Source organism: Podarcis tiliguerta (assembly GCF_965153285.1).
Source record: "Podarcis tiliguerta genome assembly, chromosome: 8".
Taxonomy (NCBI): domain Eukaryota; kingdom Metazoa; phylum Chordata; class Lepidosauria; order Squamata; family Lacertidae; genus Podarcis; species Podarcis tiliguerta.
Window position 1 is genome coordinate 3,686,805 of NC_139541.1, and position 16,423 is coordinate 3,703,227.

General features: G+C 45.5%; 1 protein-coding gene across 1 annotated transcript in view; it reads left to right on the forward strand.

Moving 5' to 3' along the window:
- Positions 1-16,423, forward strand: part of SLC4A5 (solute carrier family 4 member 5) — an 84,830-nt gene that overhangs the window by 65,482 nt on the left and 2,925 nt on the right. Inside the window, exons 17-25 of the mRNA XM_083453765.1 lie at positions 1,664-1,864; positions 3,124-3,237; positions 4,810-4,971; positions 7,298-7,476; positions 8,069-8,141; positions 8,506-8,574; positions 9,955-10,128; positions 11,067-11,231; positions 14,915-14,982. Of these exons, the coding sequence (XP_083309891.1) occupies positions 1,664-1,864; positions 3,124-3,237; positions 4,810-4,971; positions 7,298-7,476; positions 8,069-8,141; positions 8,506-8,574; positions 9,955-10,128; positions 11,067-11,231; positions 14,915-14,982 (1,205 nt within the window). The remainder of the gene's footprint in view (positions 1-1,663; positions 1,865-3,123; positions 3,238-4,809; positions 4,972-7,297; positions 7,477-8,068; positions 8,142-8,505; positions 8,575-9,954; positions 10,129-11,066; positions 11,232-14,914; positions 14,983-16,423) is intronic.

Consider the following 16,423-nt stretch of genomic DNA (forward strand, 5'->3'; position numbering starts at 1 on the left):
ACAAACATGCATATTCTATATCAGATTAAATGCTCCCTATATCAGGGTGAGGGATGCGAGTGGCGCTGTGGTCTAAACCACTGAGCCTCTTGGATTTGCCGATCAGAAGGTCAGCAGTTCGAATCCCTGCGACGGGGTGAGCTCCCGTTGCTCGATCCCTGCTCCTGCCAACCTAGCATTTTGAAAGCACATCAAAGTGCAAGTAGATAAATAGGGAAGGGCAAGGTAAATGGTGTTTCTGTGCGCTGCTCTGGTTTTGGTGTTCCATTGTGCCAGAAGCGGCTTAGTCATGCTGGCCGCAAGACCCAGAAAAACTGCCTGCAGACAAACTCCGGCTCCCTCAGCCTATAAAGCGAGATAAGCGCCGCAACCCCAGAGTCATCTGCAACTGGACATAACTATCAGGGGTCCTTTACCTTTTTCATATCAAGATGAATCTACAAAGCATGTAGATTAAGGTAAAGGTAAAGGGACCCCTGACCATTAGGTCCAGTCGTGGCCGACTCCGGGGTTGTGGCGCTCATCTTGCTTTACTGGCTGAGGGAGCCAGCATACAGCTTCCGGGTCATGTGGCCAGCATGACTAAGCCGCTTCTGGCAAACCAGAGCAGCACACATAAACACCGTTTACCTTCCCGCCGGAGCGGTACCTATTTATCTACCTGCACTTTGGCGTGCTTTCGAACTGCTAGGTGGGCAGGAGCAGGGACTGAGCAATGGGAGCTCACCCTGTTGCAGGGATTCAAACCGCCGACCTTCTGATCGGCAAGTCCTAGGCTCTGTGGTTTAACCCACAGCGCCACCTGCATCCCTTTGCATGTAGATTAGGCTGAGGAAAAAAGGTTTGATTAAGTCCCTGCCCCCCAGATGTTTTAGACTACAATGCTCATAAGAACCAGCTGGGATGGCATAATTAAAATTTCCCATCAAGTACAAACACAGCAGGTAGCCAGAGGCAAGCACAGGAGCAAAATCCCTTGAGCACACCTGAGGAGTTGTTTAAACCATAGAACTGTGCTGCGAATCAACCAACATTTCCAGGTACCTAGTTGAACAGTGATGACTGCTGCCACCCAGTGGGTATTTTGCATTGCTTGAGTGGATTCTTCACTCTTTATCTGCCTTCGAACCCTGCAGCTGCTTTTTTTCCATGGGATTTGGTAGTGTTGTTTCATTGATTGAAAATGGCAAAGGAGTGGAGTATGATTGCTCATATAAATCAGAGCAATCCAAAATGTTTTTAGATAGGTCAGACTTGTTGAAGAGGGTGTGAATGTTAATTGTGATAATCTTCAAAATAAATTTTCTTCAATTTTCAAGACTTTATTATGAAGTTAAAATAATCCAGTAAGAAATGTAAAATAAAATAAAGAAGAATTAAAACACTGTACAAAGCAAAACAAAAGTTTCAAAAGAACTTTGTGCAACCTTGAAAAACTGTATTACCTATCAATTCTGCTACTACTAATATTTCATTTTCTAGTGTATACTCTACACTTTCCCCTGATGCTTTTCAGACAGGACAGTGATTAGGAACGTTGTTAATCTTCTAAATTCAAGAGATTTGTGCCTTTTAAGACCAACAGCATTTTACTTGACAATGAAAACAAATTATTGTTTAGCATCCTAAAAATACTGTGGTTTGTTTTCTTCCCTCTTTCAAGTACAATCCTATTAATGTAACAGCTCTGGACTGGACCCAGCTGAGCAAAAAGGAATGTCTGAAATATGGAGGAAGTCTGGTGGGGAAATCCTGCAAATTCGTCCCTGACCTGGCCCTCATGTCTTTCATTCTCTTCTTTGGGACTTATTCCATGACTTTGACTCTGAAAAAATTCAAGTTCAGTCGCTACTTTCCTACAAAGGTAAGTAAAACCACAGATCCTCTCAACTAGCCTTCGCCAACCTGGTGCCCTCCAGTGTATTGGACTACAACTTCCACCAGCCCCAGCTAGCACTGATAGGATGGCTGGAAGCTGATGGGAAGAGTAATCCAAAACATCTGGAGGGCAACAAGTTGGAGAAGACAGCTCTACACTCCAAAAGCAAAACTTTTCAATCACAAAATGCAAGTTGATCCGCTGGAAGTACTATCTGGAAAGTGACCTGCATCCAAGCCTGAATCCAGCAGTGAGCTCTGCCAGGGGGCACTGTTATGTACTGAGTTGAATAGGATCCAAACTGCAGCAGTCTGATTGGTCCTAGAACAATAGGATCCAAAAGGCAGCAGTCTGATTGGTCCTAGAACAATGCAGCAGTATGATTGGTTGGCAGGAACCACCCAATCATGCTCCAGATAGAAGTGAATTCACAACCTGATTGGCTTACAGTAGAATTCCGGAATTAGCCAATCATGTGCAGCCCATTGTGTAAATAATGTATATAAAGCAGATACTTTGAGGGGACTTTCATTCATTCCTCCTCACCACTATGAGCTGAATAAAGAGCATGAAATCACTTTGGGACTCTTGAGTATATTTCAGGCACAGAACTAGGTCAAAGGGTTCTTGTCTGGGAGAGGGGCAATTGATCATAGAAGTGTAGAGGTGGAAGGGATCCCGAGGGTCCAGTGCAGGAATCCTTTTGCCCAACATGGGGCTCAAACCCATGACCCAGAGATTAAGAGTCTCATTAGGAGGAAAGCAGTTCAGGTCCCCCAAAGATCTGTAGGCTACATGTTAATCAGTTCTATCCAACACTCCCCCCCCCCAACTAGATCAAGGTGGGTACAATTGTATTATGTTTATGTTTATTTTTATCTATTTGCCTGCCCTTCACCCTAAGCAGGGCTACAAACCGTTTAAAACAGTTGCACAAATTTAGTAAGAAAAAGCACTTCCAACTCTAAGAGAAGGCACATTTATACAGAAAAAAGGCAATGATTTCTTCTGAGCCAAACGGGTGTGAAACTGAAATAAAATGAGGTGTGAACCAGTTGCTTCAACCAGCCTGAGCTTGAAACCTCTGTGTGTCTGCTCATCTAGCTCTCAGAAGCTGCAAACCTGCAGATGGCTCCCCTTCCTGCTTACCTGCGTGGCAGCAAAAATGACGCCAAGGGTCCCTCTGTGTCATCACTCCACTTTATTTGCCTTTTCCTTCCAAACCCTGTCTCCTCTCTTTTTAGGTCAGGGCCCTGATTGCTGATTTTTCCATTGTCTTCTCCATCCTGTTCTTCTGTGGAATAGATGCCTGTCTGGGACTGGAGACTCCCAAATTGCATGTGCCCAGTATAATTAAGGTTCGGATTCCCTTGTGGGTTTTGATGTGCTCTTATCTCCTAATGCCCCTCTGCTCCACCCCTTTGCTTGCTTGCTTCCAAAAACTTCTCTGTGTAGCCTCAAGGTTTCGTTACTGCTTTGTGGTTGGCTGGCCCAGTTACTTGAACAACAACCAACCGTCAAAGTCAACTGGTATATCTCAGGAATGGGGTAACCTCAAGCCAAAGGCAGATTTAGGGCAGCACATGGCACCAAGCCAAGAGGGACACCAGTGGGCGCCACAACCATGATGATGGTGCACATGCAGAACAGAAGGCAAGAGGGCAGGGGTGTCAGATTTGAAAGATCAAGGACTGAGAGTTTCATGTAGGATTTTCAGTGTCTCAGAGAAAGCTGAACTCGGAGCCTGCAAAACGAGTTGTTCTTGAAAGAGATTGGGGAGGGCAGAATGATCTGGACCCCAGTATGCTGAAAAATGTATTGTAACTAATGTCCATAAATGATGGTTCTCTCTCCCTTCAAAGTAGAATTAGAATTTTTTTGTTTGTTTTAAAACAATTTCTTAACTGAAATCTTTTCTTTCTCTCTTATTGAATGTTCTAACACGGCCACTTTCTGCTTTCTTTCTGGTATGTCTCCTCTCCCTTTGCTCCTTTTCTAGCTCCGAAAGCTTATTAGTGATTTCTCTATCTTCATGTCCATACTAATGTTTGTTGGTCTTGATTGTCTTTTTGGACTGAATACTCCAAAACTACAAGTGCCTACAGATTTTAAGGTAAAATCAATGAATGAGACCATCATAGAGGTAGATCGGATCAAAACACCAACTTGCCCCAATTAGAACTGGATGAATTAGTCAATTTTGTTTCTTTGCGGTTCCATTTTTCTAACGTTAAATTTAGTTCTTCACATTTCCACATCAATTTCCATTTTTGAAGAAGTCCTCATTAAAAATTGTCTGCATTCCTATTTCATTTCATACACCCATTTTAATGCAATCTTGCCCAGTATACACATTCCCCTAGCATAATACATACCTTTATTCTGTTTTCTCGGATACCTGCCTTTCTGTCCACACTTTCCCCTAATATGTATATTTCTGTGCATTTTATTTGGTTGGAGAACTGCAATGCTGAATTCAGAAAAAGAAGAATTTCCAGGGATAGCTGTGTTTTTGGTTCACTTAATTTGTGAAAATCAAGTATTTTCTTGCCCATGCCCATAGCCCCGGTGCCTCCACCTTACCCCTGATAAATTTGCTCTGAAGTAATCAATTCATTTCAACCTTTCTTTTTGTTTGTTTCAATATGTCTTAAGATACTGAATAGGCCGGCATGGGCCATCTAACAGCCCCTCCATCCCACCACCATATCATGTGCTCTTGGGCTTCCCCTGTCCAGCTACATTTCTGCTTTCCATTTGAGCACTTTTGATGTTGAAATTTGAAGTGAGAGAGAAATCACTCTCCCACACAAGGCAGACCTGTGCTGTGAGGCAGCATACAAGAAATGTAGGGTTCCTGCCGTCAGTCTTGTGTGCCATACTCGTAATATGGTGATAGGTAACCTTCTGCCCTTGAACTGCATTTACAGCCCACTCGCTTAGACCGTGGATGGTTTGTGTTCCCATTTGGCAAGAATCCCTGGTGGATCTACTTGGCCAGCGCGCTCCCCGCTCTCTTGGTCACCATCCTGATCTTCATGGACCAGCAAATTACAGCCGTCATAGTGAACAGGAAGGAGCACAAGCTCCGGGTATGCTTTCCTTTCCCTGCCTTGCAACTGGGGTGTTCACCAGTACTGAACCCACAGAGAGAGAGAACGCTGTCTGCTGTGAAACCTGGAAGAAGGCGTTGGTGATGGAGCCCTGGTGGGCATGGAGTTCAAAGGCCCACTCATTTGGAAAAGGAAAGGGATGGGATCAGTATACAAGGCCAGGAACATAGAACTTGCCTTATCCAAAGTCAGACCATTTCTCCATCTGGCTCAGTGTTGTCTATACTAGTGGCTCTCAAATATTTGGGGGCCACTGCCCCCTTGATTCCATAAACTCATCTCTACTCCCTCCTTCCCTATAAAAAGCATTATTCAGAACAGCAGTTTGTGCAAGAGACTAAGAAAGATAATAAAATTCATAGATTCAAAGAACTGTAGAGTTGGAAGGGACCCAAAGGTTCATTTTGTCCAACCCCCTGTAATGCAGGATTATTTTGCCCAATGTGAGGCTTGAACCTCTGGCCCTGGGATTAAGAGTCTCACTATCCCAGGAATCTTTGTGGAGTCTAGAAGTAGAAGTTGTCAGTGTGGTGTTAAGAGTGCCGCCCGGCCGTCCTATAAATCACTGGGTGACCTTCGAGGCCAGTCACTGCCTCTCAGCCTAACCTACCTCACAGGGCTCACAGGACTAAATGGGCGGGGGGGGGGGAACCTGTTGGAGATTCATTCCCCTTGTCTGCAGTCATGGGATTGTTGTCTATGACATGACGGTGTATGTTTTCATTCCACAGTGTGGGAAGTGACGGAGACAGGGTGTTTTGGTATCACTGTATTCCGTGAAGTGGGACTATTGTCCTTTGTTCTTTCTCTCTTTGCTGTCTGATGAGAAAGAGGAAGGAGCTAAAGCAGAATGCTCCAAGTGCATTATATGTAAATAAAGTAGATTAGCCAAAATGCTGTGCTATTAGTTTTGTTACACAAACTGTGAATACTCTGCGGATCCCTAAGTGCGCTAATGCCTTTTGGGTGTGAGCAAAAGAATGTGTATGGAATGCTGCTAAGATTTATATAACATAGAATTCAACTTTAATCTGAAAGTTAATCTGAAAATATAAACATACATTTAAAAAATGAATGAAATTTCTAAAATTTCACCCATGATGAATACTTGTGGGTGGGTGACAATTGATATTCAGAACCCTGGAGAATACCCTCAAAATATACATGATTGGGCAATAGAAAAATTCCTGTTCTCTATCAATCCATTCATCTCCAGTCTTCCCATGCATGCAGAATTATTTGATGAAACAATTGGTCAGCTCACCGTATCTGTTTAGATCAGTCAAATGTTTACTTCTGGCAACACCTCTGTAATTTCTTTATTTTTTGGCTGCTGAGGAAGACCCCTTGTGGGTTGAAGTGCCCGCGGCCTGCAGCATTCATTTTATCATTGCTGTGTTTATAATTATTAGGGACACGGGTGGCGCTGTGGTCTAAACTACTGAGCCTCTTGGACTTGCCAATCAGGTCGGTAGTTCAAATCCCTGTGACGGAGTGAGTTCTCATTGTTCTGTCCCAGCTTCTGCCAACCTAGCAGTTCGAAAGCATGCCAGTGCAAGTAGATATTGCTGTGGTGGGAAGGTAAATTGCGTTTCCGTGCGCTCAGGTTTCCATCACGGTGTTCAGTTGCGCCAGAAGTGGTTTAGTCTTGCAGGCCACATGACCCGGAAAACTGTCTGTGGACAAATGCTGGCTCCCTCGGCCTGAAAGCGAGATGAGCGCTGCAACCCCATAGTCGCCTTTGACTGAACCTAACTGTCCAAGGGTCCTTTAGCTTTACGTTTTACCTTATAATTATTGCATTTTAGAAATTTCATTCATTGTTTATGTATCTTTAAATTTGGGGGAAGATTAAACTTGAATTCTGTTTTATATCAATTTTAATAGCAATCCATACATTTTCTTTTGCTCCAGCCCAATTTTGTGGCTTAGCTGACCCTTTAGAGGTTGGGTCTGGCATTCCCTTTTATGTGTCCTGTGTATTGTTCTCAGCTTTACCTGGAGATGCTGGAGATTAAACCTTCTGTATTCAAAACAGATGCTCTGCCCCTTTGAAGCAGACAGGAGTTATCACAGCTCTTTTTTCCACCGGCCCATTGTTATACCTGTCCATACTTCTGCCTGTGCCTTAATCTTCGATTTCTCTAGTTTTTCAAACAGATAAGTTGTTACTAATGCTTAGCCTTAGGGTCCCAGCATCCTCCACAAATCCTAGGTTTAATGTGTTGGGTATATTGAGAGCTTATTTGGCTAAAGGGGTAGAATCCATTTCCTTCTATGAAAACAGTGTGTCCTTTTGTTTCAGAAAGCTGCAGGCTATCATCTGGACCTCTTTTGGGTGGGCATCCTTATGGCGGTCTGTTCATTCATGGGGCTACCATGGTATGTAGCAGCCACAGTCATCTCCATCGCACACATTGACAGCTTAAAGATGGAGACAGAGACCAGTGCGCCAGGAGAGCAGCCTCAGTTCCTGGGAGTCAGGTGAGGGTTCCTTGAACTCACCTGTAAAGGGCAGTTGCGAATAGAAGCGCAATGTAACAGTGCTCTACATATGTTCCTCCTTGACCATGAGGGTTTTGGGGGGCACATTATTATAGCAGGCCTGTTACACATCTTGCAGTTCACCAGACTGTGTTCAGTGCTCCTATTTTGCCAGCAGCCACTAAAACTGGCCTGCCATCAGCATAATGTAATCAGAATCCTATGCAGTTCTGCCATTCGAGTCAACAGTACAACAATGTTTGTTTGTTTGTTTGTTTGTTTGTTTGTTTGTTTGTTTGTTTGTTTGTTTCTTGCTAAATTTGTAGGTCATTTCTCAGCCATACACCAACAGACACTCTTAACAGTACTTATGCTAGGCATGGGAGGAACCGATCCATGCACACTAATGACCTCTAGTAGAGCATCGCAAGAGTTTTAGGCTATATCCTGTGCACACTTACCTGGAGGTAAGCTCCATTGAATGCTGTCCAAATCAACATTCATGGGGCTGTGCTGTAGATTATGGTGAACCTCAAACAGAGAATGTGGTAACAGTTGAATCCTCAATTTCACTGCTTCTGTTCTTTTTCAGGGAGCAGAGAATCACGGGAATCATTGTCTTTGTTCTGACTGGGATATCTGTCTTCCTGGCTCCTATTCTAAAGGTAACACATTCCAGAGATTTTTGTCATCATTTTAGGCATAGGCTTAGCATGTCGTTTCTTATTTTTATCCAAAGCTTTGGTCTAATCTCAACATCTACATCAGATAAATTTCAGTTCAGCCCTATATATATATAAATTCTGCCGTGTTCAAAAGATCTTACTCACAAGTGAGCTTTCATAGTGTTGCAGCCTTCAGTGATTCATCGTTTTAAAGGCAGATTAATCAAGGGAACATGCCTTAGCAGCCCTTGCAAAAGCATTTGTGGAAATGTCTGATAAAGAGGAAGCCTCACCTGCCTTCTCTCTCTCTCTCTCTCTCTCTCTCTCTCTCTCTCTCTTTCTCTCTTTCTCTCTTTCTCCATAGTACATCCCAATGCCTGTGCTGTATGGAGTCTTCCTCTACATGGGAGTGGCCTCGCTAAATGGCATCCAGGTAGGAACGTGAATTGTTCTGGCAACTTCATAATGATTTTGGCAATCACCACCTTTATCTACCCACTCAGGTTATTGCGTAAGTGGCCAGGTTTCTACTTAGCAATGGAATAGTTTGCTCAGAAAAGTGTAGGCTACATTTCCGCAGGGTTTTTGGAGGTTCCATGGGCAAGGCACCATCCACAGGCCCACCTGCTTCAGGGAACCCATCTCCTTACTGCACCAAGCCCAGGGGATCCTTGTCCGTGGGGCTGCTGCTGAGGTGCAGGTGCCTGGTTGCTCCATCTATTGATGCCAGCCCCACCAACAAGCTGTCAGGGACTGTCTGGCTGGTGAGGAGTGGGGGGAGGCACCAGCTGGCGATTCCCTAGGGAAGCCTCAGAGTTCTGGGGATGGTGGTGGGACACTGAGGACAGTCAGAAGACAAAGGAGGGGAGGGATGGTGGGCTGCTGAAGAAGCAACAGGCATGAGCGAGAGGGAAGAGTCAAGGCCAGACAGTGGTTCAGACTCTGCACGGGAAGCTTCCCAGGAGCTTGCCTGTCTTGCCCCGTTACCCCCAAGAACATGAAGAGCTATGCATTAGGGCTGGGTGATATCTGCTTTCCAGCATAGTAATATACAGACAGCTAAACTTTGTGATATGGTGGTATACTACAATGTCGGAAAGGAGGCAGGGAGGAAGAAGCCAGTTGCCGGCCGTGGAGATGATTAGCATCACAGTGCACAGCTTCTGCCTATTCCTGAAAAGGCCAAGCGGCCAAAGTTCCCTCCCGCCATAGCTTACGTCTGTGTTAGTGGCCTCTGGAGGAAGAGTGGTTTTAGGGGGAAGCAGGAAGCAGGAACCGTCAGTCCTGGCAACTGTGCTATGGAGGCTGGTCCTGCCTTGAGGCTTCCCTGCGTTCTTTACTGTTTCCTTGAATAAAGAATTAAACTTCCTGCTCATTTCTGCATTTGAGTGCTGACCTGCATCTGAGCCAACCCTAACAGCAGCCCACAGAAAATGGACCTTATAAAATTCTGTGCTTAGCACAGATCCTTGTACAGTGGTACCTCCGGTTACGAACTTAATTCATTCTGGAGGTCCGTTCTTAAGCTGAAACTGTTCTTAACATGAGGCGCACTTTCGCTAATGGGGCCTCCCACTGCTGCCACACTGCTGGCGCATGACTTCCGCTCACATCCCAGGGCAAAGTTTGCAACTAGGGGCATCTACTTCTGGGTTAACGGAGCTCATTACCCGAAGGAGGAGGGTACGTAACCCGAGGTTCCACTGTACATTGTTGGCATTTAACAAAACCTTCAATGATTGCTTCAATATCTTTGCCACTCCTCATCACTGGCCACCTCCCCAGAACTAATCCTTCCATTTTCCCCCAACAGTTTTGGGATCGCTGCAAGCTCTTCCTGATGCCAGCCAAACACCAGCCTGACTACGTCTACCTCAGGCATGTCCCTCTGCGGCGAATCCACCTGTTCACCATGGTTCAGATTGTCTGTCTGGCTGTCCTCTGGATCCTGAAATCCACTGTGGCAGCCATAATCTTCCCTGTGATGGTAGGCAGCTATGTTCACTGTTGTCTCCTGTTCTGGGGCCCACTGGGAGAAGGTTCTGAGATGGGCACATCCACCCACAAAGCCAATGATCTGTGGCCCAAAATGTGTCTTATTCAGAGCTCTTTTGTTACTAAAGAAAGCAACTTTCCCAGGATTTTGACTCACTTGTAGTGTAAAAATATTATGGACAATATGGTTTGATATAAAAATTGGAGTGTGGCTGAATATGCAGTTGTAGATGTCTAAAATGAGACCCCGTGGAGGGGATGGGGGGAAGTTTTGAGATTTGGAGAATCTCTTTATATAGATTTGGTTTTTTACAGTTTGTGTTCATTTATAAAACCAATACAAAGTATTGCCCTTCAGAAGTTTTGGACTACAACTCCCAGCAGCCCCAGCCAGCACTGGTGGGAGTTGTGGACCAAACCAGGACTCCAGGTTGTTGGATGAAATTAAGCAGTGAATGCCAACTTTTGTCCAGAGAGAGAAATATATCTCTGTTACTATGGGATGGGAAGCAGTTAATCTGTAGACCATCTCTTTGTCTGAGTCAGGGTGCAAAAGAAAAATGGTTCCACCTAAGTGCCAGGCCCAAAACCAGCCTTTCTGTGCCTTCCACATGTGAAATTTTGGGCAAGGAGTAAGAAACATGAATGAAATCCCACTCCAAATTGCATCCCCTCCTAAGAATTCGGCCTGCCAGTATCATGGCCAGGAGTTTTCCTCTTGCTGCTGCTTCTACACCAACCCAGGTCTGCCACAGAATCAGCCCCCGCAAGGAATCAACCTGTAACCCACTGAAATTTGATCTCATTCATTGCACTTTGGGTACTTGGATTCTAAACAACTCATAGTCTTCATGCTAGATTATTTGAGCCTTGTCTTGGTGGGTTTTTGTTTTCCTTTCTCTCTCTTTCTCTTTCTCTCTCTCCTTTTAGATTTTAGCCTTGATTTTAGTCCGGAAGATGCTAGACCTTGTCTTTTCCCAACATGACCTCGCATGGATTGATAACATCATCCCTGAAAAGGATAAGAAGAAGGAGGATGACAAGAAGAAGAAAAAGAAGAAAGGCAACAAAGGGGAGGATGATAGCAGTGACGAGGTGTGTCCGTGACGCTTGGGGGCAGTGTGGTGGGGCATGTGTTTCTTTATTGCCAGCCAGACCCATTAAATCATGGGTAGGCAAACTAAGGCCTGGGGGTCAGATCTGGCCCAATTGCCTTCTCAATCCGGCCCACGGACGGTCCGGGAATCAGCGTGTTTTTACATGAGTAGAATGTGTCCTTTTATTTAAAATGCATCTCTGGGTTATTTGTGGGGCATAGGAATTTGTTCATACTTTTTTCCAAAATGTAGTCCAGCCCCCCACAAGGTCTGAGGGACAGTGGACCGGCCCATGGCTGAACATGTTTGCTGACCCCTGCATTAAATGGTCTGCATTGGCACTCATTAGAGTCAATGCAAGGAGCACTTCTTCTCTGAAAAGAAGCATTACGGAGCGCCTACCTCTTTGGGCCATTTGAGATCCATTGCCACATATATAGTGTTTCCACATAAGAAAGTGCTTCTTCACTCAGTGCAGAGCTAAATCGTGGAACTTGCTCCTACAGGAGGCAGGGATGGCCACTGACTTGGATGGCTTTAAAAGAAGATAAGACAAATTCCTGGAGGAGGAAAGGGCTATCAATGGTTACTAGCCAGGATGGCTCTGCTCTGCCTCCACAACTGGCAGCAGTTGCAGGAAACCACATTAGGGGAGAGTTGCTCTTGTGCTCAGGTCCTGTTTCCAGGTTTCCCACAAGTATGTGGCTGGCTGCTGTGAGAACAGGATGCTGGACTAGATGGGCCCACTTTGGCCTGATCCAGCAGGCTCCTCTGATGTTCTTAAGCACCAGAAACCAAAGCAATGGAAGGTCAAAGACCTGATGTACACCTAGTATGTTTCAATGTATGCAATTTAACTTTTTTTTTAAAGAAAGAATAATTCATCAGCCCATTGCATTCATGAAAATGCCTTTCTCTAAAAATAATGGTTTGGGTATTTAAATATTATAAACAATTCAACAATATAATACACATTATGACAATTCAGTGCCCCAGCAATGAATTGCTTATCAAGTTTGTTCTTATTTTTAAATTGAGGGTTTTTTTACTTAGTTTTTGAGTGACCAAAATTTTCAAACTGAAACAACATTACTACAGTCCCTGTGAAAGAATTTTAACTTATTATGAGAAGTGCTTTGGAAAAGTCATGGTAACTTGGCTGATTTTCTGCCCAGCTTCTAATATGAATCTGAGGATGCGATGTATTCCAAATACTCAGATTGTATGTGTTTTCCTTTGGGTTGAGTGTTGTGTCTGCCCTGTCAGCACCACTGGAGTTGTTCACTGTCTCTCTCTCCCCTTTTCTCCCAGCCCAAGCTCCCCACTCCCTCTGTCATAACCATCCCACTGGACCCTGTCCCATCTGAACCCCAAAACAGTATGCATTGCATTTCCAGTAAGTAACATGATCATGCGCTGTCAGGTGTTTAATTAACAGCTAACTCAGCAACTTAGAAACCTTTCAACATGCTTGACCAGAAACACAAGAGCCACTGAACTGAACTGGAACTGGCCAAGAAGAGGAGGGGGCTTCTTGCATATTTCCCCTTCATTTCAGTGGGGCTTTATCTTTTGTTGGTTACTAATCACACTAACCCATGGAGAGAATGAGACATAACTTGACTTCACGTTGCAGCTTCAAGTAATGTGTGCCTGTTTGCAGGGTGGGGATAAGGAGACAGACAGAGCATTTGGGTGCTTTTAGGATAGTCTCTGCCTCCAGTTCTACAGATAAATTCCACTGTCAAACAGCTCTTACCATCACAAAGTCTTTCCTAATGTCTAGTCAGGATCTCCTTTCTTGTCACTCAAATCCTTTGGTTTGAGGTTTGCACTCTGGAGCAGCAGAAAACAGGTTTGTTCCATCTTCCTTTTGTTATTTGAAGATGGCTGTCCTTTCACCTCTCAGTCTCCTCTTCTCCAGGCTAAACATACCCAGCTCCCATGATGGTGCAGTAGGGCTCTGCAGAGGCACCAATTTAAGGCCCCAGGCACACCCAGTGATACTCCAGGTTGCCATTTAGAGCTTGCAGTTTGGAGATATCATGAACATTTAGCTGGCTCACAGTGATCCCAGGGATGTTCAGGATTTTGAGAACAACCTTAAATCTCTTCTGTTGCTGACACTTGCCGCAAAACTATCCTGGGCTGCCTCCGGGCAGAGGATATTGCAAATGGGGTCATTTGAATATCACAAATGGGTACTTAGGAACGGTTTAAAATTGGAAGGGGGGAAACTTATCAGATTTTCTATGAAAAGAGTAAATTCATATTAAATAGAGGGAAATACAGGCTGTGACATTATGATGCCAGCAATGTAATGTGGAACCTGTAGGCTGCTTGCATGGATGAGCAGCACCAATCGCACACTAAACTCCTGTGCAGCCTGTAATGCAAGTGGGTTTTGTGGCCTTATCTCAGGAGGACTTCATAGGTGCATTTTGCAGCATATCCTGGGTAATACTGATGGCCGAGTCCTTTGTTTCTAGTTGCAGGAAATGAAGTTCTGCACTAAAACACTTCTCAGAAGACCATTGTCCAGTTCCTCAGCAGTAAATCCATCAGCTGGGCGGAACTGTGTTTCTCTTGGGGGGGCAAAGAGGCGTTTGAAACCCAGTGGGAGGGAAAGCATGGGAGTGGGAGATGCAGTGGGTGGTGGAGAAAGGGTTAATCACCCCTCTGCACTCCGCATGGAACAGCCTTTCCTGCTCTTGGGTGGGATGCATAGTGTTAGGCCCTTATGCACTTGAAAGGATTTGGGGAAGGATCCTGAACTGTGGCCAGTAATCACCCACCAGCCACCCTGTGAACCTTTTTGGAAAGGGCAAGTTGATAAACCCAGTGCAAAAACCAAGGTGCTGCCTCTCTGAGATGAGCTGAAGAGCGTTCAGAAGAGCCAAGATGAACAGTGTTCTGGGTTATTCAGGACTCGTAAATGCCTGTCTTCCGTACTATGCCTATGTCTGATATACACACTTCACTTTTTTCCTGCAAGAAGGCTCCAGTTCAGTGGAGTCATCAGAGGCCGCCCTACCATGAGCAAGGTGAGAGGCAGCAGATTTTGGATGCTGTTACCGGTGGCAGCAGAGTGGGAGTCAAACCAGTGTGGTGCTTTGAGGGCAAAGTCTGCCCAACAGTTCACCAGCTGCCAGGAGTCCTGTTGAGAGGGGTGGGAGCTGCGGCAGAGCAGCAGGGGTGACGCTCACTTCAGTTGGGCTTGCACAGATGGATTGCTTGTGCCCCATGTTAATTTCTGGAAGTGGGGGTGCCAACAGGGGCCCAGAGGTCATGAGCTCCCAGAAATCTCATGGTGTGTCATGTTCTCACTGAGCCCACACTCCCTGCCCTAAAGCACTCCCTGGGCCAGAAGGGTGGGGTGAGGGTTTTGCATTTGGGGGTGGCTTCAAGCCATTGCTTGGAAGAACGTAGTTCTACTAAAATTGGTTGAGGGCAGGTCAGGGCATGCAAATTTCATTAAATCCAAAATCCTTTTTCACTAAACAGTTCCTTCCAAGAAAGTGGTCAGTGATGGATGGAGGCACCTTGGGAATGGGTGATGAGAACTTGGTTGGAAATAAGCCGGGCCTTTCCTTCTGCAGCTCTTCCTCTCTCTTATTCACTTCATGCTTTCCTCCTCCCCTGCCTTGAAACAGTTTCATAGCCATCTCTGTTTCTCTGCAGGAAAGAGGTCTTCCAGCTGCAGCTTTGCGTTCTGATGCATCTCCTAACGGGTCAGACCTGGATCGCAGGTAATCAGCACACCTGGTCAGCTGACAGCCTTCCTACTTTAACGTAAAGAAATGCAAACAGAGAGTCTTCCAGATCTGGGGGGCAGAAAGCAGAAGGTGATGGGGTTATAAGGGGCAGTGCTATTTTTCTAGAAAAAGAGGTGCTGTAACTCAGCATGAACACCACCCTTGTTCTCTTATAATGGCAGTGGCTGAGTTCTGGTGGTGGGGGGAAGTCCTGATAAAGGCGAATTAATAATAGGAAGATTATTAACAATTATGAAGGGGTTAGCAATTAAATGCCTCATTGCTATACCCCTTTTCAATTTGCAAAGGGTTCTGCCATTTCTTACGTCTACGCCCTGCAATGTTAAGCAGTCATTGCACTGATTTACACAATGAAATGTTTATTTGGCACTTTGAAACAGCACACAAATTGGAGAGCAACTCATCCAGGTGAACATGTCCAAGTGGAGATTTCCTGAGGGCCCCAACCCTCTTATCTTCTAGTCTTGCAGCACAGATTGGCATAATAAAAATATGGAATGTGAGCATTTCATGGAACAACTAATGTTTTCAAGTCAGCTTCAGTGACATGACATAAAAACTGGTCCATTTAGCTCTGAGTCAAATCAAGGGCACAAATAGTGTTTGCTGCGCCAGCTGACAGCTGGAAATACATCTTGGGAGGGAGGGAGGGTGGGTGGGCTATTGCAGTGCAGGTTAGAGTGTTGGACTAGGACCTGGGAGACCAGGGTTCAAATTGCCACTTGGCCATTAAGCTCACTGCTTGTGACCTTGGGCCAGTCACTGCCTCTCAGCTTAACCTCCCCTCAGAGTTGTTGTGGGCATTAAATGAAAAGGGGGGAGAAGAACCATGTATACCACCTTGAGCTCCTTGGAGGAAAAGGTGGGCTGTAAATAAGTAAATAAATTAAATGATTGGCAAGGCAGCTGAGGTCAAGCCAATGGAGGTATGAGGAACGTTAAGTGAAGAAGGAATGAGGAAAAGGACAATGACAGTGAGGCAACTGGAAGGAAGCCCGCTGTCCTCAGAGTGAGGAGAGAGCCTGTGCAACAAGTCAGAGAGAGATGCAGAGAGACTGGCCAAGGCACAGGATGGCCGGAGGAAGTGGAGCAAAGCAAGCAATGGGCTGAAGAGCAGCACCCAGTGAAACAAAGGGCAGCTTTGGCCAAGCCAAAAAGCAGGGCTGGACCCAACTCTGCCACCGCCACCACCATGGTCAGCCCAGGAGGAAGTGGCAAGACGAGAAAGGATTGGAACTGTGGGCCAGGGAGCCAAGAGGGCACCAGGTTGCAGCTGCTTCGTGAGCCTTCAGGGTCCACAAGAGAGGGGTGGAAAGGGGGTTTGTTCAGATGTGCCGCATGATGAGCTGACAGGCAGAGGGACAACAAGGCCTGAGTAGAATAGAATAGAATTCCTTGGCTGCAGTGGTCCGAC